The sequence below is a fragment of the Crocodylus porosus genome, unplaced genomic scaffold (assembly GCF_001723895.1).
Source record: "Crocodylus porosus isolate Cpor-Errol unplaced genomic scaffold, CroPor_comp1, whole genome shotgun sequence".
Taxonomy (NCBI): domain Eukaryota; kingdom Metazoa; phylum Chordata; order Crocodylia; family Crocodylidae; genus Crocodylus; species Crocodylus porosus.
Window position 1 is genome coordinate 25618885 of NW_017728913.1, and position 22102 is coordinate 25640986.

At 42.4% G+C, this 22102-nt stretch overlaps 1 protein-coding gene across 1 annotated transcript in view; it reads left to right on the forward strand.

The window, feature by feature from the left end:
• GALNTL6 (polypeptide N-acetylgalactosaminyltransferase-like 6) overlaps positions 1–22102 on the forward strand; it is a 934188-nt gene that overhangs the window by 420895 nt on the left and 491191 nt on the right. Inside the window, exon 3 of the mRNA XM_019534615.1 lies at positions 19483–19621. Coding sequence (XP_019390160.1) covers positions 19483–19621 — 139 coding nt within the window. The remainder of the gene's footprint in view (positions 1–19482; positions 19622–22102) is intronic.

The following is a 22102-nucleotide window of genomic DNA, read 5'->3' on the forward strand; positions in this document are numbered from 1 at the left end:
GTGGAAGAGGTGGTGGGGGTAGTGTGAGGTGGAGGAATGGAGTCGGCCTGCTGCGGCGAGTGGGGGAGGGGGCCTGGACCTGGGCCCAGCCACAAAGGTGGGAGGGGAGTGGGGCTGGATGCAGGCTGCTGTTCCTGGCTGCCCCCACCCCCCATCATTCTTGATGGGCAATTGGCTAATAAACTGAATATAAGCCAACAGTGTGTCTTGTTGCCAAGAAAGCTAACAGCATATGGGGCTAGATTTGTAGGAGTGAATGCTTACTTGCTCTCTGGGCTAGATTATCTGGGCTAGATTAGTAGGAGTGTTGCCATCCCAGCCAGGAAAGTAATTATTCCCCTCTATTGGGCACTGGTGAGGCCACATGTGGAGTACTATGTCCAGTTTTGGGCCCCCCACTACAGAAAAAGTATGGACAAATTGGAGAGTCCAGCAGAGGGCAATAAAATGACTTATGAGAAGAGGCTGAAGAAACTAGTCTCATTTAGTCTGGAGAAAATGAGATTGAGGGCGGGGATTTAATACCAGCCTTCAACTATCTGAAGTGGGGTTCAAAAGAGGATGGAGTTAGATTGTTCTTAGTGGTAGCAGACGACGGAACAAGGAGCAATGGTCTTAAGTTGCAGCAAGGGGAAATTTAGACATTAGGAAAAAGTTTCTCACTAGTAGGATAGTAAAACCCTGCAACACATTACCCAGAGAGGTTACAGTTTCTCCTTCCTTGGAGGTTTTTAATACCACGTTAGACAAAGCCTTCCTTGGCTGAGATGATCTAATTGGGGCTGGTTCTGCTTTGAGCAGGGGGTTAGACTAGGTGACCTCCTGAGGTCCCTTCCAACCCTCATTTTTTTATGATTCTATGACATCAGTTTCCCTGCTTCAGTCTCATTCCTGTTCTCTGTGGGCAACTTTACACGTGAAATTAATGCAGTGTGATAAACTCCAGTGATAAGCCCCTACACTGAAGCACCCTCGTGCCCCAGCCAACCACATCAATATCTTCACTCATGTTGCTGCGCAATGAAGAACACTGCTGTAGTACAGTACTTGTGTTTGCAAGTACTAGCCTACAGCAGAATTTGTTAGTTTACTGCAGCCTACAAGGGCTATACATGTAGTCTTTACTGTGCAGTTAATTAGGCAACTCTGTAGTAAATATCTCATGTAGTAAATATCTCATGTAAATGTGACCTGTGTCAGTCAGGGAAAGTACCCACCCCTTCCTGTTCAACACTTGCATGTTTTTTTGGGAAGCAATATTATTTTCCCCAATACAGCTCCCAAAATTAATTAAATCTGAGAGACCTATTGGGAAGTCATATTAGGGAATGAAATGCAAATATTTTAAAATGCAGCAGGAGAATTCATTATAATCCTAGTCAGTTCTTATTGATTGCCCTTGAGAACTGGATATTGGTGTTAAACAAAGATTTCTAGAAGAAAAAAGAATCCTGCATGCCATCTATGGCCTCTCTTGTTCAAGAATTGATGTATATAGTGTCTCAAAATAAGAAAATACTAGATTTCATGTTAAAGATTTTCCTTGTAATGGGAAATCAGTTCTAAAGAGACCAATATTTGCTATTACTCAGTACAGGGATAACAATATAAATAGACCATATTAATTTGAGCCTTCCTGTATTCTTTCACAATATATTATTGATCATGTGTCTTTTGTAAAAAGTAAAAATGATCACAATAGACACCCAAAGCCAAATTAAATTCAAATAAGAACTCAGAGAAACTATTTAGCACTCAGGACTTTATAACAAAGAAAAAAATTAGTGATCATGTGCGTAGAGTATATGCCATAGCATAATTTTACAAGAGAGCAACAGTCACACTGTAAGCAGCAGACTTTCACTATTGGTTATCCTTTTGAGATTTGCAGAATCATAATATGATACATTTATTTATCTTTGTCTTATAGATAGCTAGCAGCAACAATATATGCCAACAGTGTATATGTGGTATGTATTTATGGTATGTTTTAACGCGGAAAAAAATCATATGTTTAACAGCTCACTAGTGATGAGATCTCACTTCCCTAGTGACCTCCAAATAGTCTACTGTCTAAAATAGTAACTATTATTTTTATCACTGCGCCAAATCCAGATGGATGCCATCACACCAATTTTACTTGGATAATTTCTAAATGATATCAGTGGACCTTATTCATTAGAGAATTTACATAAGATTATACACGTGCATGGCACTGTATTCCTGACACTAAACTGAAGTCTGTTCCATCTGTGCCTCTCTGTCTCTGTCTCTCAAGGTGAAAGCAAAAGATTTTGTGTCATTTTGCAAAGTTTAGATGATGTCTTTGGAGTTGTAGTTGTTTATAGAGTTTTTTAATTAAAACTAGTTCTGGTTTTCAAGGCTACCTTTGAACTAATGGTAAACTTAATACAGACTCTTACTTTCACAATCACTGCATTACCATTCATTCATTACTTTGTAACTCTTTGAAACCCTTTAAGCGCATAGGGCTTATATGTTCTATAAACTAAATCCTATTCTGTGCACTTAGAAAATGATCTATCCATTCACTTATAACTAGACCGCTAGCACAAGACACTCTTTGGTTCCACTTTGATGATAAGTGATATAGCAAAGCCTCTGAATAAAGAGATATAATTAATTCAGTTTCATGGTCCTCAAAGAATTCGTTATCTTTCCAGAGCTGAATGAAGAAGAAGTCTGCACTGACAATGGAAAGAAATCTAACAGATTGCAGATTATTAATCAAGGATATAGGCTAAAATCCATCTTGGCTACACAAGATGGCAAATTTGAAGCCAGCTGTGATATTGAAGTGCATACTTCAACAAAATTCTGCCTGTTTGATTTATTTTTGTGCATGGCATCCATTTCCAAAAAACAAAGCACCAATATGCAGTGGGGAATATCAAAAAAGATTAGGAATGTACTGTATTCCATTAATTTAACTTTTAACATCTGACTTTCTTAAGATTACTTTCACTCACTGGGTGCATCTACATCTGTATATTAATGTTCATGCATAAACTATGGAGCTTATAGCTCTTGGGTTTATTGTTCCCAGGCATGTCATCTACATGTGTCTAGACTGCAGCACATTGAGCTGGATCAGAGCATCTGTGGCTGGCAGGGTGCCTGGGGGAGTTAGCCTGCCAACCTGGGGCTGCTTCCCCTAGCTCAACTTGCTGTGCAAAGGCTGTTTGGGGCACAAGGAAGCTTCATTGTGGGGCAAGCTGGGAGGCAGCCCCTGCACAGAAACATCCTCATGCCCCAGCCAGTTGGGGTAGTATGTGCGCTGTTGCAGAGTGTAGCAGGGTTCATCTCTAGAGGTAGCTGTAAAACCCCTGGAGTCCCCTCAGCCCTTATCTACTTCACCCTCTTTGAGCAGTCAGTCACCCCTTCATTTTCCTACCATGCCTTGATGTATCTAACTTCTAGATAAAGGGAAGCTGCCCCACAGCTTCCCAAGCCTGATCTTGTTCTCATCACTGCGGCTCTCCAAGGTCACTACCTTAAGAGCCAACTATACTCACTCCCATACCTCCCAGATTATATGCTAACATGTGCCCTTTCTGGCCTATGGGCTCCCAGCCCCAATCCTCACCCCTCCTGGCCTCCAGACCTCTAGGATCTCTAGCCTTGCTGACTCACTGGCCTCTCTCTAGGCTCAGGCTTTTGTATACGTACTCTGCTCTCTGACAGGCCCCAAGAACCAGAGCTTCTCTCAATGCACCCTAGTTCCTCCTGGGCACTGGATCCTCCTCTGGCATCAGACCTTCTGCCAAGTACCTAGGTCCTCCTGGGCTCAAGTTTTGTCTCTCTGGGCCTCCATACCTCCCCTTTGGTTCCTTCCAACACCACCAGATCTTACACCAGCTCAGCTGTTAAGGCAGGAGCCCTGCTGCAGCATTGCTGCTCAGGAGCTCCTTTCTCTCTAGCACCCAGGGCTAGAGTGCCTGACCTGCCCAGACTCTGGGCTTATATGCCACAGGCACAGCCCCCTTGTGGTCAGGTGACTCCCTATTTAGCCCCTGCCATACCTGCAAGTTGCTCCTCACGCCTCTTCTCTTAAAGTGACAGGTGTCCAAGCACCCTGTCACATGGAGTAAAAAACTGCAGCAGTATAGTATTTGTATTTACATGTACTATTCTGTTGCAGAGTTAATTAGTTTATTCTAGCCTAATAGGGATATGCATGTAGACACATGATGTTTACTGTGCAGCTAATTAGTCTTCTGTGCAGTAAATGTCTTGTGTATGCACACCCACTGACTCCTTGAAATTTACCTGGGAAATAGCTGAAGGTTATGTAAAATAAGAGGATGTCTTATTCAATATATAATCTGTGAGTCATTTTTCTTACTATACTGTTCTTTTCTGGACAAATTATATCATCTGATTTTCACCAACAGAGAAGTCAACCACCCCATTTTCCTTCTGTTTGTTCCTGGTGACGTGTGACCCTTTTTGTCCACACACAGACTTTTCTACAGCTGTCCACAGCAACTATTATCTAATTACAAATTGACATCAATTCCAGAAAGATATAAAAGTCTGTGGCAGAACACTTTAACCTTCCTGGACATTCTATCACTGACTTTGGAATAGCTGTTCTTAAACAACAACACTTTAAAAACTAATTTGAACTTGAAATCATGGAACAGGAAGTCATTCATACACTGGAAGAAAAAAAAAGGGATTGGACAAATACTTGGAGGAAAGGGGCATCAGTATCTATTGACCATGGGAGTGAGGAGTACAGCATCTGAATACAAATTTCCTATACCTTAAATATTGGAGGCAGCAAGTAAAAGAGGAACAGCACTGGGGAGGAAGAACATAGTCATACTCAGTTCACTCTCCCTTTCAGCATCCATCATCTGCTGCTATGTGACAAAAGATACTGGGAAATTTTTATGTTCTTGGATTGTTCTAAGTATGGTCTCAACATAGATTATGGATTCTTATCCCATGACTCAGGTTACCTTTATCACCCTTGTGTCCTAACAACCTGTATGTTCCCTGCAGACTGAAACAAATGTTTTAGGAAGGATGATTTGGAGGGTAACCCAAGGAAACTCTTTGTGCTTCAGGAATTTCGCAATAGCTGCGAGCACACACTGCACCTCATGGATGCAAGCAAGAGCACTGAGTACACAGCAATCCAAATAAAGATCCAAGGTGCTAAAGTCCAGATTTACCACCCCTTGGAGGGACATATATAATTCAATGATTAGTTTATCCTTTTCAATTTTTCAGCCTATCTTCTTTTCTCAGCAGTTCCCAACACCCACACCTTTATCTCTCCCCCTTTTTCTATCGTTTATATTTAAATAACTTATTTTGTTAGTACCCCTGCTCTCTGAAAGTCCATTCATGTCACCTGACCAAGTAAGCTGTTATCTCCAAAGCTAATGCGGTTTTAAACAATTTATTTTCAGAGGTACCACCCTGTACTGCCTTCTTACTGACTATAGACTAACATGGGTAACTACAGTATTTACTCAAAATATAAAATGAGGCTTTTCACCTACAACCAACAGGGGGGAAAGTCCCGTATCTTATGTTCATATACATGGAAATCTCATTAAATACATTGTCTATCATTAAACTGCTGGCAAAAGCAGCATGTGCTCAGTAATGGAAACCAACTAGGAAATTGATTAAATACAGCCAACACTGAACATGACCATAAATCACATGCCCCATATTGGGTAAACATTCTGATAGAAACCTGTGTGTGTGTCCTTTAAAAGAAACAAAAAACCAAAATTGCTCCCCTAGAAGGGAATGAGTTGGGTCTTCCCTAGGAGGGAGGAAGTGCTGAGGCCAGCACTCAGAGACCACAACAAGGTCTGACAACCTCTCCTGGTATCAGAAAATGATAATGGAAATTTATTTATTTTTTACAAATTTTATTAAAAACACACTTATACTACACTTCTAAAACTATATGTATTGAGTATCACCCTACACTTGTAAAGCTATATATATTGAGCATCCCTGTTTTACTAAGACTTCATAGAACAGAAACAACTACATATCAAAAATATACAGCTCCATATTTTAAACTGTAAACAACATACATCAACATCATACAAAAACCAAACCCTTACAGAAATATTTTTCTTCATACAGAGCCACTGAAAAAACTGTTACCTCAGTAACCACCTGAAACTCTCTGCTCCTCCCATCAGTCCTTTCTGTTGTTTTAGTGAAGCAAGTGTGCCCAGTCCTTTTTGCCTCCACTTCTCTGCCTCTTCCTCTCCGATCTCTTGCTTGTTCAAATAGAAGTAGTATTTTACTTTATGCAGCCCCAGCTGTAATCATGATCCACTCTTGTCATATGCTTTTTCTAAATCTGGGTTTGCTGTATCTGTGTTTGTTTTCCTCTCTTGGATGTGGGGCAGCGTATTTCTGATCAATCTGATAGCTTTGAAAACCCTCCTACCTGGTACTGCGCATGTTTGGTCTTCATGTATTATCTTCCAGGTGTTTATCCTCATCCTCAAAGCCAATGTCTTGGCCATTAACTTATAGTCCGTATTGAGGAGTGTAATTGGTCTCCAGTTTTTCAGGAGTTCCTTCTCTCCTTTCTTGAAGAGTAAGATCACCAGGCCTCTTGGGAAATATTTCCCTACCTCTCCTGTTCCTGCTATTTCCTCTAACATTTCCCCTATATGCTTCCCTACCCAATGCCCAAACATTTTCATAAAATTTCATATACAGTCCATCTGTTCCTGGTGATTTCCTTCTTCTAAAAGTTTTGAAGCACTTCTCCACTGCCCTTAAGGTTATCTTTTCTTCTGTCATCTTTGAGTCCTCTTCCTCTATTTTTTTTTCTCCAGTCTCTTTCAAGGAATTCTTCATCATCTTCTTGTTTGTTTCCTCCTTCTGGTATAGCTCATCATAAAATCTTCTCATCGCCTCCAACACCTTCTCCTGCTTTTCCACCCAGGCACCATCTTCTTTTTTTTCTGTTTTCTGTTCTTTTGCTGCTGGGACATGTTGGTACCATTCTTCATTTTCTCCCACCCAGGCTGCTTGTGCTAAGAACCCTTTTTCTCTTGTCTTTCTTTTATACCAGGTGTCTAAATCTTGCCTTATTTTTTGTAGCTCTTCTCAAACCTGTCTTCTAGGAGTGTGTGAAGCAGGTGCTATTCAATACAGATTCAGCCTGAATCAGGGACAGTGATTTGATTTAATTTATTTGGATCACTGTTTCTGATTCGATTCAGACAAATCCAAATCTGAAGATTTGATGATGATTCAGAGAATCAACAATTTGGACATAGATACAGCTTTAAAAGTTTTTTCTACATACCTTGAGGTACCAGGTGTGGCTCGTGAATGCTGCGATGCAGGGGCACATGGAGCATCCCATAGGAGTGCAGGGAGGCCCTCCACGTGTTTGGCAGCAAACCCGGAAGTGGAGTGGAAGTACTTCTGGTCCACTTCGGGGTCTGCTGGGGAGGATGCTGGGGAGCCCCCCATGCCCTCCCAGCTTGGTGATCGGCCACAGGGGGAACCTAGATGTCCCCCCAGACCCAGGAGGCACCAATCACCGAGCTGGGTGGCCGTGCAGAAGCTCCTTGCATGCTCTCTGGCAGACCCAGAAGTGAACCAGAAGTGCTTCTGGTTCACTTCTGGGTCTACTCCCAAGCATTCTGGGGAGCCCTCCTCACCTGCAGGATGCTCCATGTACCCCAGCATCACAGCATTCATGAGCCCCCGCTACCTAGTGGTATGTAGAAAAAACATTTAAAGCTGTCTCTTTGTCTGAATCTCCAAATCTCTCCAAATTGATTCAGAGGGTTCCGATTCTATTCAGAGAGATTAAAGGGTCCTGTGACTCGATTCGGATTCAGACATTTGGCCACTGAATCAGGCCAAATCTCCTGAATTGAGTCAGGGACCGAAGCTTCACACAGCCCTATTGTCTTACTTCTGTGACTTTCTTTAGCAGCTTCTGCATCCTTCTTTGCAGCTTAGCACTTTCATTCTTTTTCCCATGCATCTTCAGCTTTCCTTCCTGAAGAATTCTCCCATCCTCTTCTTCAGCATCACCCACCATTCTATGGTACTCCCAAAATATTTCTTCAGTGTTTGCCACTTCTCATACTGTCTTGTGTACACTTGACTTATCCCTTCATCTTGCAACAGCTGCACATTTAACTTCCACAGTCCCTTCCCTGTCATGGGGCTCTTACCAAGACTCATTTCTACCTTCAGCATCTGGTAATCACTAAAAGCCATATGTATAGTTTCTTTCTTCCTTATCCCTATTTCTTCTGATACAAGCACAAAGTCAATTCTTGATTGTTTCTTTCCACTGGGGTCTGGTCTTGTGAAAACTTTCTTCCCCGTCCACACATCTCTTAGCAACTCTTCTTTTATTATATTTGTTAACAGTCTGGATGAGTTGTCGAAAACTCCATTTCATCTTTCCCCTGTTCTGTCACCCACCTTGATTTATGCAATTGAAATCTCCCACTACTATGCGTGATCTCCCTGCACATAAACTACTAGCTTTCTAAGCAGTGCATTTCTTTCTTCCTTTCCAGTGGTGCATATACATTGAAAATTTCCAATTCTGTTCCCCTGATTAATGGTATCATTTGTTGCGATCTGCCACTAATGACTTCTTCTACTTACTTTGCTCTCAGCTCTGGGTTCTTGAATAATATTGCTACCCCTGCCACTTTGTCATCATTTGTCCCTGACCACCAGGATGGTTCCCGTCTCCACCAGTTCTCAAAGTGCTTATAATCTCTCTCCCCTAGTATACCACATTTTTGTAGGCAGATTGTCTGCCCTTACCTGTTTCCATACTGGTTCAATCTGCTCCCATCTTTTCCTTGAGATACTCCTGATGTTAAGTAAAACTATTGTCATGGCATTTATACTTCTTTTAAAATATGCATGCCTGTCCCTTTAAGATTTGTCTGTGCTACTGCTCCTGGTAGTTGGCTCCTCCGTCTTCCTCACTGGCATTCCTATAGCCTTTGCAAGCTGCTAGATATCTTTCACATTTAGGAAGACTTGCATATCCTTGCCTCCTCACTGCTTTCTGCTTTCTGATCTCCACTCCAAGCTGGAGCCCAGAGGCATCAGCAGCAGAAAACTGTTCTCCCGCTCTTCCTCCAGCTCACCTCCTTCATCGTTAGGTATCAGCTAGATGCTGCTTTCCAAGCTTCTGGTCTACACTCCTGGCCACAAGCATGCTGCGGCTGCGTGCATGCATGTGCATTTATCAGCAACATTATTGGCCACATCAGCCAAAAAAAGCCAATTGCCAGTAACATTAATTTTCCTTTTATCGGTGCTGATATTGGTGCACCTCTACTTTTGGTAGTCAGAAGGTGACTACTTTCTTATTAGTGGCATCTTGGACAGACAGCATTATAGACCCTTATAGGTGAGAACATAAGCGTTCGCTGTACTTGGTCTAGGTTTAGGTGGCTTGCTTTAAACCGGGGGTGCTCAACCTACAGCCTACAGGCCAGATCTGGCCTACAACCCCATGTCCTCTGGCCCACAGGGCTCAGGATTGAGCAGCAGGAGAGCAGTGGCACTACTCCGCACTGCCAGATTTCCAAACATGTGGAATTCCTCTGGCCCTTCTTGCTGGATTGGGTGCCCAATCCCAGTATACAGGGCTAGGTGGGGGTAGCACCAGGCCCCAGGGCCCAATCCCAGTGCAGGGGGCTGAGAGGTGGTGGCACTGGGCCCCTGAGGCACAGTCCCAGTGAACAGGGGCAGAACGGGTCAGCACTGGGCCCCCAGGACCCAATCCCAGCATGAGGGCTGATGCCTGCCCCCTAGGGCCCAATCCTGAGGCATTGGGCAAGAGGGGTGGTGCTAGGCCCCAAGGCCTGCTCCCAGTTGGGTCAGGGCGGGGGCAATGCTGGGCCTCATGGCATAATCCTGGCATGTGGGGTTCAATCCATGGATCAGCCCCATCCCACTCTCTGGGCCAAAAGTTTGAGCACTGCTTTAAATTACTTAAACTTAGACAGGGAGTGGCACATCCAGCCATTCACCACTGCCAGGAGCAATACAGGGAGCCTGAGGTAAGTAACTTGGGATGTCCATATGGAGCTGGGGGGGCTGTAAATAGCCCAATCAGGGTTTAGATGGGGTTGGTCTCAGTCTCAAAGTTAGGGTGAGCAGCTGGGCTTTCCCAGACCCAGGGCTTGGCTGATAACATGGGCAGGCATTTGCTAGATCAAGTTAAGCCTCTCCAGAGTATATTTATACTGGGTGCGCCACACTGTGGCCAAATTAAACCCTTTAAATACTTGCATGAGTGGGAATTTAGATTGACTTAATCCTAGTTAGGTTGATCTGATAATTCATACCCAACATTTTTTTGTCAGTGTGCACTGGCTGATCTGGTTTCTGGGTTGGGATTAAGGTGTATACACACACTCACACATGCATCTTGTAACATGTAATAGTGTAAGATCTGGTTACCTGCATCATTTTTGTTATGAAAGCTTTAGAACCTTACGAAAGGCATATTTTATTAACAAAATAAGGAGCAATCATTCAGCAAAGCATTTTATCATGTCAACAATTCCATTCCTATTCAGTAAAGTAGCTTCTGCTTTAATATTCTGGCGAGTCAGGGATTTGGGTTAGTGCAGCAGTGGACTATGTAGTCAAGGTGAACTGGTAGCATGGAACGGTAGATAAAACAATGAGGTTTGTATATGGTACTTCTTCAAGGAAATGGAGTGGATTACATGACTTATCCATTTAGTTTCTACTAACCCATGGACTAGGATGCAACGTTTACAGTTACTGCTCCTTAGTTATTTGAGACAGTAAATCCAATGTTTTTCCGCTGTGCCTAGGGTAACATAAATAGCATTGAGCTGAAAATTCATAACCTATTGTAATGGGTTTTCTTGCTGTCTGAGATTCTTTTAGTGAACAGGACTTTTACCCATTTTACATGAAAGTTATCAGGAACTGTTTCTTTATCACTGGTATGATTTGATTTGCAGCTGACACTGATTTTTACTAATTAGCAAAGCTGGCAGCTTTACCACTCTGGCTAAAACAGTACTTTTTTATGCTGTTGTGCACTTATACTGACTGCAGAGGATAAAGTTTTTCATTTTGTCTTGCATCAATTCTCTTCCTCTCATGCTGTGCACTGAGCAAGAAAGGATTCCTTTCTTCTGCTGTATCAGACATCATCACCATGTGCAGAATATAATTTGGATGCTTCCAAGCTATCAGTTATCACAAACTGAGAATAAGCCTCAAGAGTGTACGCCCATTTCAGGGAGACGTCAGCACTATTCCATTGGGATTGAAGACACTCTATAATAGTTCCGTCATTCTGCAGAAGTCATTGACATTCAGAATTTCTGTAACCTCTCACATCTTCTTTTACTTATCTTTTAGCTCATCTGAACATTTTCATGGCATTTAGGAAGTGTGCATGTGTGTCCTTATTGTACTATTCTCCTAATTAATATGGAGGTGCCAATTTATAAAAAAATCTTATACAGTATTTAATATAAAATTCCATATGCAATGGAACACAAAGGAGATAACACACAGATTATTGTTCAGCCTGAGTAATGAATTAACAATCTATTAAAAAAGTAAAATTAAACAGGGTAATTTTATGTCTAGGTTGTGTCCTGGAGACATACAGTTTATTTATTACTCTATTCTTGATTAGGTGCCAGTGTATTTGCTGGAGGAAAAACTGTAAGATGTAGAATCAAAGAACAAAAATTTAAAAGGTAATGTAGCATTACCCCTGAACTTTAATAAAATTATGCTATAGATCTACCAAACTTTATAGCTGTCCTTGTAAGTTTTTCCCATTGCTCTGGGATCTTAGCCAACTTCTCTTCTGGTGTAACTCTATTCAAGCCTAATGACAGCCCACTGGGTCTTTGATGTGATTTTTCCTAAAGAGCAGATTGTTCTGGACAATAGTGTGGAACTCACATTCATGAACATTCATTTTTAAATATGAATTTACTTAAACTGTGTTTACAACCTTTTGTGTGTTTCATCAACAGCTGTTTCCCCCACAGAAAGCCTGTGGAAAGTGAACAGCAAATATTTGAAATTGTAATAATGGCAAATATTTTACAAACAATCCATAAACTGGAATACATTTGTTTAAATACCATATGAAGCCAGGGCCCCTGGCATAGATTCATTTTATGGCAGTATGGGATCTGAGTCTGTTGCCCTGTGGGGTGAGGCCAACGTTCAGGAACTCAATATCATGCTGACAGGAGGGCGTGGTGTACAATTGCACATGCACACAGGTAAACATCATTTAGGTGCATACACACACACTAGGCACATGCACCCACGCACTACCAACTCAGGCACATACACGCATCCAAAATTACCAGCCTATCACCAATTCAAGCACCTATACACTATACACACCAAAAGTTAAACAAAAATCAATTGTCCATACCCACACACCCAATACACATACACTAATTTGTTTATTACACACACAATGACATATATGTATATTCACCAGTTGACACACAAACCACCCACCTACACATACACATACACACAGGTGAGTTTCTAACTTGGGTGGTGTGAGGTGTATGTGTGTGCTTAGGGTATTTAGGATACCTAGGGTGCTTAGTGACTATGGGAGGGGGAATCAAGGGTCAAAGATCTCCAGAAGGAGGGGAAGGATGGAGATGGATGGGGGTTAAAATGAGACAGTGAAAGTACCAGGAGTGAAAGTTGCTGGGGCCAGGATTAGAACCAGCAGACTGGAAGGGAGCTGGGGTTACTTAAGGTCAAGTGGCCTCAGGGTTACTTGAGGTCACTGGTGCAAGGGAAAAAGCCCAGTGGCAAGGAGGAGACAGCCAGGAAAGAGAGAGGCAGATAGCTGGGAGCTTGGGGCTGGAAACTGAGGCAGATAGCTGGGAGATCGGGGGCAGATAAGGGGGAAACAGTCAGGAAACAGACAAAAACCCAACTCAGGTTTTCAAAATAACAGGTTTATTAAACAGGCAACACCCTACACAGCCCCGTGAAGTTATTGGTTTCCACACAGGTGCACACACACACACAAGCACTCAAAATGGAGGCAGGAGATCCTACATCTGTGAATCTTATGAGTCCAGGTAGGGAAGAGAAACAGAGTCCAAGTCCTTGGTTGAAGAGAGGGTGGGGGTGATAGCTATGTATCCAGGCTGGAAGGGGGTCCTCAATGGCCATTCGGGATCTTTGTCCAGCAGGTGTTATCCAAAGGAGGGGTCACCAGCAGGGCCTCTGCATTGATAGGCAGCGCGACATGGAGCAGGTCTGGTCCAGGTGAAGATGGCCACTGGGTCTGTCTTCACCGCCCCCTGTTATAGGGGCAGACCTTCTGTAACCCCAGTGGCAGGGGGCCTGCCCAGGCAAGGGGCAGCCCTGGGTGCAGTGAGCATGTGCATTCCAGGTCAGGACATGCAGTTTCAGTTGTCTGTAATGGTGGCTCGGGTAGGATCTGCAGTAGTCTTTTTCTTTCAAATCTTGAGCCAGGGAGGGTCAATGCAGGGTGATGGTTGGGTCAAGGAGTTGATGGTTTGGTCATTCAGAAGGAGATATTTTTAGACCTACTGCCATTGTGTCTGAAGCACCCTCATTCATCCCCATTCATTCAGGAACCAAGTTACATAGGCGGGGGTAGGTATGAGTCACACAGTTACAACAGAGTTACAATAGAGTATGCCTGGGCAGGGGACACAAGATGGAGACTTGACAGACAAAATGGAAACTTGACATGACTTATGCTAACTTACATATGTAGGCCTAAATCATATAGTATCAGTAAAACAGTAATATAGAACAGTAAAAATCAATATAAAGATAATAATTATACAATATAAAATAGTGGATATCCATAACAGGGCACTTACTTGAAAAGGAGGAGGAAAAAAAACAAATACAACTTGCTACCAAAATAAAATTCTGAAGCTCACCCTATGTCTTAGGTCACTTATACTTATCTATAGGGAATAGAGAGGGAGAGAAAAAGTCAGAAATGGTTGGGGAAAGGGAGGGAATGTATTTTTAAATCAATAAAAAAAGTACAACTGGGGTTTTGCTACAATTCCTGATCCTAATGATCATGCATGGCAGGAGTTGTGATTTTGAGATTAGGAATAAGATCCTCATAGCACCGTTACCACTTGCTGGTACAGAGGGAGCCCTGAGTTGGGCACTCTCTGTACCGGTAAGTTGAAGGCTAGTTATCTGTATCCAGGGCCAACAATTAGCTGACTGTTGGCTATGCCAGACAGTTTCAGGTCTAATTGAAGACCTTGGGCTGTCCAGAGACTGGAGATTGTCAGCTAATTGTTGACCCCAGTCCCCAGAGAGTCCCAGGTCCTGTTCATCTGGGGCTATCATGACAAGCAGTGAGCTGATTGTCTTCCCCCTGCTCAGAGCGTCCTAGGTTTGAGACCCAAGGCCAGCTGATTGTTGGCTTCCAGCCATACATTAAATTTAAGGTGCCAAACCAACCATAAAAATATTCTACGTTGCATATGAAATATTTTTAGGAGCTATTCCCCATTTTATGGCATCTTAAATCAGGTTCACATGTAACCCAAGTTATGCCATGAATAAGACATTAATAGTGGCATAAATGGAACATGTTACGGGGGCCCAGGATAGCAAGAAAGCATTTTAGGAAAGTTCTGTTGTTGAGGCTCAAAAGAGCTAAATACTACCTCCATCTCAGCTTTTGTCTACTGGGTGCATCCCCTGCTGGAAGTCTCATTTAACAAATAATGATAGTGCTAAAATATCAAAAATATCATCATAGAGAATACAGAGGACTGATATGGTTGCTATTTTAAGTTATACACTGGGATAATTGTTGTACAGGCAAGGAAGTGGTGTGGATTCCATCTCTTCAGTCCCTGCAGTTCAGGACCTAAAAGTATGTTTCTGCAGTCTTTGGTAGTGGAAATGTGAGTTTTCATTGTTTGGGCCTATCCTATGGATGCAATATACCAGGAAAGCTGTGTCTGCCTTCCTGGAAAAAAACTGCCAGGGACTCTAAAGAATCCCATTGCCTTGCTTGAAACAGGCAAATCGCAAAATTAGGGCTATCCAACTTCAAAGCAGCCAAGGGCCACGTGTCCTATGGGCCTCACCAGCTGGAGGGACACTCCGTGGACTGCACCAGAGAAAACCACCCCTCAGGCTGTGTACACTCTGTCAGTGCAACTCCTCACTGGTACATTGTTTGCCCATGACCCCAACTGCTGCACTGTGCACCCTTGACCATCCCCCTACCACTGGACTGCATGCCTACACCCCCACCACTACACTGTGTGCCCACTATATCCAGCCCCCATCACATCTCACCATTGCACTGCCTGCCTTCAACCCCCCACCTTGAGAAGCTGCTGCTGATTCCTGCACTGTATCCTAGGTTCACTCTTAACTCCTTCTGCTACTGCACTACTCCGCCCTCTGGGGCAGAGGCAAGAAGCAGCAACTGGAGCACGGAGGTGGAGCACAGAAACTCCAGTTGCTTTTGCAGTTGGAATCATGAGAAACAGGACATAGGCAAGAGCCTGGCAGATGCAATCTAACCCCTCATAGGGTTCGTGTAGCCTGTGGGCCATCTGTTGGAGAGCCCGGAGCAAGATTATGAGGGAAATTAAATCTTGGGAAAAGGTATGTGAGCAACAAACCAGTTTGGGGTGGCCAACTCATAGCACATATGCCACAAGGGGTGTAGACAGGTGCTTTGAATGTCACAAAGCAGATGGTGCAGGGAGAAGAACAATTAACCAGGCAGGCAGGAGACAGTAGAAACAGAGATGGGGTCAGAAAAGAGAATTAGTGACATGCCTGCCAAAAGGTTTCATTTCCTCTGGCTTGGTTTATCATAGTCTTTTTATTCTGGGATTTCCTCAGTAGCCTTGCCTACTATCTAAATTACTTATTGGATTATCAGATAAAAATGGATGTCTAGAATGTGCACTGGGATATAAGTAAACACTGATGTCTAAATAATTCCTTGGGGGTTATATTATACTGGCACAGTTACTTTTTATTATTAAAATATAATATAAATCCACTGTTAGACCTTGATTAGTGTTCTGGATTAAAGCTGTATACTCTAATCAATAAGTGAGCATCTGTGATTATGGTTCTTTACTATGAATTTCATAAAAATTCACATAGAATCGTTATCACAGATTTTTCTATCCATATCAGCTTTAGGCACTTTGATATTTGCATTTTAAGGGTATTTTTTCTTTGTGTGAAAACAAGTTAACTATAAATAACAAAATGACAATGCTGAAAAATTCAAGCTCTTGTTTGTCTCCCAAACACATTAGTTATTTTGATCAGAGTTGTTCTTTTAAAAATTGTTTGTTTGTAAGCAAAGACAGACAGCTTAGAATATAAAACCCATATTTGCTTTCATATTTTGAGAGTTATAAAAAATGAAATACACCACTATTATAAACAAATGCCTTCAGTGAAAAGTCAGACTTAGTCTCACCTGAACCAGATCAGCTATATCTTCCTGCATCCTTCAAGCTCCCAGGTGATCCTGATTGGCCAGGCATCAAGTAGAATGGCATCAGTTAGCAAAAGCTCAACTGAAGAGATATGAGATGGGAGAAAGTTTTTTCCTTTTGTGTTTGGCCCTGAAGGAAGAGGGTAACATGCCAGGAGGAATCTTGAAATGTCTATGAAATAAGGATCTAGATAGTTGAAATAGTTATATGAAAAGAGTCTGGAGTTATTATTCCATATATGTGCAAGATGGAGGGGTGGCCAAGGACAGGTAAAAGATCTTTTAGTTTTGTTTACTTGGTAACTATTGTTTAAGTTCATCATCTGTGTCTTATCAAAGGTACAGGGGGGTTCAGCTGTCTAGTAGCGCCTTCCTAGTGAGGAGGGAGAATTACTCTAAATAGAAGGAGTGATAATGAATATGCTACAAGGGGAAACAGAATAGAAGGTCTGCTAGGAGACAGAGCCAGATTTTCAAGCAAAACCAGGTTTTGTCTGAAGAGTAGGTTAGTGCATCACTCTTCAGGGTGCTTTGGCTTGGTATCCTCATGCCTGGCTAGTTCAGTACCCCTGGAAAAATTGGTAGGTGCAATTCCTTTTCTTAGAGGGTCAAGTTACTTTTTATATCTACTCTGTGAAGTTAAGCATTTGATGCTAATGCATGAATCAGCCTCTGTCATCAGCATGAATCAATATCCCTATTATAATTATATTGCTTTATTTCTAAAAACAGTTATTGCTTGCAAGTGTCAGGAATGAGTGGGAAGGGGAAAATTTTGAAGGAAACTGTTTGGTTAAGAAAAAAGAAGTTGGTTCTGATGCTTTGGGCTTGATTCAAAGCACAAGGAATGCAACTGAAAGAATCCTAGTGACTTACCCATGACTATCAAAGGATCTGTGATGGGCTTATAAAAAAACTGGTAACAGACCGTGGTATTGTAAAAAGCCCTGATTCTGTGAACACAGTTGTGTGGATAAGCCTCAGTTTTTGTCTTCACTCTTAAGGAAATGTTGCTTTGTGAAGAAATTCCTAGTCCAATTTAATTCAAGGCTAAAAATAAAACCTGTCTTAATGCACGTGCACCCACACATGCACAATATGTTTTGAGGTATTAATGGAATGTCTTCCATGGTTTAAAAAAAAAAATGTTTTACTGATATGGCACATGCCGTCCATACAGCTAAGTAGCACTAAGCTAAGTTTTTAAAAGCCTTATGTTAATATGAGTTGTGGTATTTGGTATGAATGTATTTCTTTTATGTTATTGTGTGGCCAGGATTGTATAACATGGTAATAATTTTTTAGGTGCTATTCCCTAAATAATGATTTCACACCTGGGAAAGAATCAAAGCCTAAATGGCAAGACAAGTAATCACTGAGAATTAGCATCTGACCTAGGTATTTTAATGATCAATTAAATAGACCCTTGTGAGTATAGTTCAAGGCTCATGATCCAGGTCCGTCTGGACCCTGATAAATTTACATAACTGAAACAGTGTAAATAACCTCCTGGTCATAATTAGTTCAGAAAAGCCTCCTAGTCTTATAGATACATACTTGTGGGGGCAAGAAGTTAGAGGAATAGTATGGACTCCCCAAGAATCCAACGGCCAGATAAGAATACTTAAACCTTGTCATGGAAGCAAGTGTTTGTCTTTCATTTCCCTGGGCTAGGGAAGGACTTTAGACCCTCAGCCAGCAGGTTGAGTATTCTGGCAGACTGGAGAAATTGCAGGAAGAAAGGTCAGAGGCAGCAGTGGAGTTCTAACCTGCTTCCAACATTTCCCTTTGTTTTTATCTCTATATCTGAGTTCATGATTGCTGATTTCTTATGACTACTGTTGGGGGGACGGGGTGTGTGTGTGTGTGGCCAACTGTGCATGTGCCACCAAGAGGGTGCATGCCAATTGGCTGCTGTGCCACCCTGTCCCCCACCTCCTCTCCCCTCCTCCCCTGCCAGCTGTTTGGGGGAAGGGGGCGTTCCAGTGGCAGTGCCCCCCTGCCACTTCCATGCCCACTGTTGCTACTGCTGGCACCGGGCCCTGATAACAGCTGGTAGAGGGGGAGGTGGTGGGTAGAGGGAGAGGGGAGGCAGAGGGGGGGTATTGCCTGTCACCAGGTGTCAGCAGCTGCCACTGAGTCCAAGCTCCCCTCCCCCCTGTTCTTGGGAGCCAGCAGCAGGGACTGGGGTAGGTTCTTGGGTTAGAGGTGGAGGCTGGAGGCAGAGAGTGGGAGGTGGCACTGTCCCTGCCCCCCCATTATGCATGATGGGCAATTTGCTAATGTAATATATATTGTTCTATTCTTACAACTGACCATAAATAACTTAAAGCAATAAATAAGTTCAGAGCAATTGACCATAAGGGCAGACCTGTTCTATAGAAGGCAAAGGCAGGGATCGGCATTTTAGAGCACAGGTCTGGGCAAAGGTTTGGATCTTCTAGCTGGCAAAATCTCTCCTGCGAGGACCTGAGAAGACCTGGGTGAGGCAGGTAAAGCTGAGTTACCTTGAGCTAAGAATTCGGCCCCTTGGAACATTTTAAATCTAGTCTTGGTGGTCAAGCAGCAGATAGCAGAGTGGGATTTGGAGCTAAAGGACGCCCACATACGTGTGTGAACATCCCACAAGTTTGTCTCAAAGGTGCATCTGACCAAATCCAAGGCCACAGTGTCCTGGCTTGTGTGGCCTCTCCTGAACTCTGAACACCTTTGAACAGGAGGGTCACATAGGTTGTTCCTTCCTTAGGGGAGGGAACAGTGTTTTCTTCTTATCATAATGGCTTTAATTATTGTAAGAAATTCCTTAAAGGGGTCAAGATCCAGTATTCTGGGTCTAGTCCCTCCTTGCTATTCTCTTATAACACGCTTGCACCTATGTATGCTCTATGCTTTCAAATACTAGAGATTGGTAACTATATGTATTAATTTTGTTTCAGGGAAAGGTGAGCATGGAAAGCCATACCCTCTCACAGAGGAAGACCATGATGATTCTGCTTATAGGGAGAATGGTTTCAACATATTTGTTAGCAACAACATAGCCCTGGAACGATCCCTGCCTGATATTCGTCATCCTAAGTATGTAAACTATATTTGGTGGTCTGTTTCATTTAGTGTATTTATCCATTTTCTTGGTACAGTAAAATTCCTCTTTTCTGGCATGAGTGTGAAATGGGGTGTAGGGGGGTGCCAGGTACAAAAAAATGCTGGTTACCTGAGGCCAGTGCTTTTTAGCCAGATGCCCCCAGCCTGTGTCCGGCTGGCTGGCCAGAAATTCTGGTTAATAGAGTGTTTCAGTTACTCAAATGCCAGATAACGGATTCTACTGTAATTACCTCTCAGCCTAACAGGCAAACTCAGTACCAAGTTATGCTGCCAGGTGGTGAATGTGTTTTGTTTAGGTAGACCATATCTAGATTTGTGACCGCAGTCCAGTGCTGGCATGTTTGGAGCCTTGCTTATTTTGTTAGAATCTTTTGATTTTTGTTTTCAAGGGACTTGGGCAGTATGTGTTTATTGTGTGCTTTTTAGTATTAAAAGCAAACAAAAACCTTGAGATTCAAAAAAAAATGATCCATTAGTAAAACCAAATTTAATACATTTTCAGTGATATCAGTGTCAACAGTAAATTCACAGATGTTTAACCTCTGAGAGCCTTAAAAGGCATTTAATACATTTTATGGCATTAGGCTAGATAACGTAACACTTCTTATATTAGATTTTATTTGGAGAAAAGCAAATGCTGCTCTCATGGCTGTATATTAATCTCTATGTGCCAGGATTTATCTGTATAGGATGTATGCATTCAATTTGAGTTGTTTTTTGCTGCTTAAATATTTTATCAAAAAGTGGTTGCCTTCTGGCTGGCCAAATTATCCTCCACAGGTTGTCTGAAATTATCTACAGTAGTTTGCATTGGCCAAGAATATTTCCAGTAAAATAGAGTTATAATTTTGATGCTGAGCAATTATGCATTAGATTAAACAGTACTGTTGTTTGCTGTATTTATCATGGCAACAATAAAATCTTTGTTATCCTACATTTAAGTAACTGGAAATTCTATTAACCAGAATTTCTGGCCAATCAGTCAGACATGGGGGAGAGGGCACGAGTGACTGGTGCCTCCTAAATCTGGATGGGCACCTGCAGAAGCCACCAATGGTGGCAGCCCTGTCAGGGGGCATCAGCCCTACTGACAGCATCAGTATTGGCTGTCAGGGGTGTCCCAGCCATCTGCAGAGGGTTTGGGATTGAGAGTATGGTCGGGGTAGAAAGGTAAGAAAGGTTTATTGACTAACAAAAACACAACTATGTGTAGTAACACGACAAACAATGACAGACTGGAGCAATTTGCGGCATCAACTTATTGGCGGTCCCCTCTGATGCCTGATTTGTACAACAAGTTTCTCTTCCCACAAAGCTCAGCGAAGTCGGGCGTCCCCAATCAGTGCCATCCGAGAGGTACAAGGGAGGACCCTTGAATTCAGTTCTTGGGCTCCTTCAGATCCACGGGCCAACTGATCGAGGTCAACAGCTAATTAACCATTCACAGAGCTGTATCTTCCTTTAGAATGATTTCTGGATGTTCTAGCCCATTTATAGCTTCTGAATGGTACTGAAAACTTACAGCCACCCAGGTTCTTTTTATTTTAACTGTCCTTAGAGTGACCAATAGCAGTATAAGTCTTGCATTCCTTTTGTTAAGGTTAATTTTAACTATGCCACAGGACCTTACTACTTCAAGTCTTTGCTAAATTTACTAGGCCTGCCTTTATACAAGGCCTTACTACACCTTAAACTTTAATTAGGCTCTTAGCAACAACATATAGCTTAATATTTAAACAAATACAGATAAACACTTGGTCTAATCTTCATAGAGCCTTCAGCAAGCACCTTTATCACACAGATATCACTTTCAGCTGTCACAAGGGGGGCACATGCACCCCCTACAGGTTGCCTGTGGGGGGGAGGGAGGATGTTGCATGTGGTGACTGCACTTCACACTATTTGAAAACCCAAGTTGGGTTATTTCAGATGCCAGTTATGTAAAAATTCCAGTTAACCCCCTTATCCTGGGGATACTGGTTAACAAAGGTTTACTGTACTTTTCCCCAACAGCATATTTTAATTTGTCTCAATATGCAAATATATATGCCAGTATATATGCTGGTAACTTGTTTTTCTACCCATTGCTAGCTATGTGGACCATGACATTTCTCAGGATCTCCAAGAAGCAAGGAATTGTCAGCAATGACTTATTAGAAACAAGTGAACCTATAGTGGCTGCATTTCCTAGTAACTTTCACCCCAACTTTCTCATTTGCAACAAGAAATGCAAAAATCTAGAACTCTTGGTTCCAAAATGATACCTTTTAATTAGACCAACTGAGAAATAGCAAAAAGAAGATCTTTTTCTGCAAGCTTTCAGGCTCAGGGAAAGTTCAAGATGGTAAAAAGTCCCCATATGTAGGAAATAAAATGAGTTTTTGCACAGAGGAAGCAGAAGCTGGAAAACTGCCCCTCTGAGTCTATGAGAGTCTGTTTGTGAGCTTGCTCAAT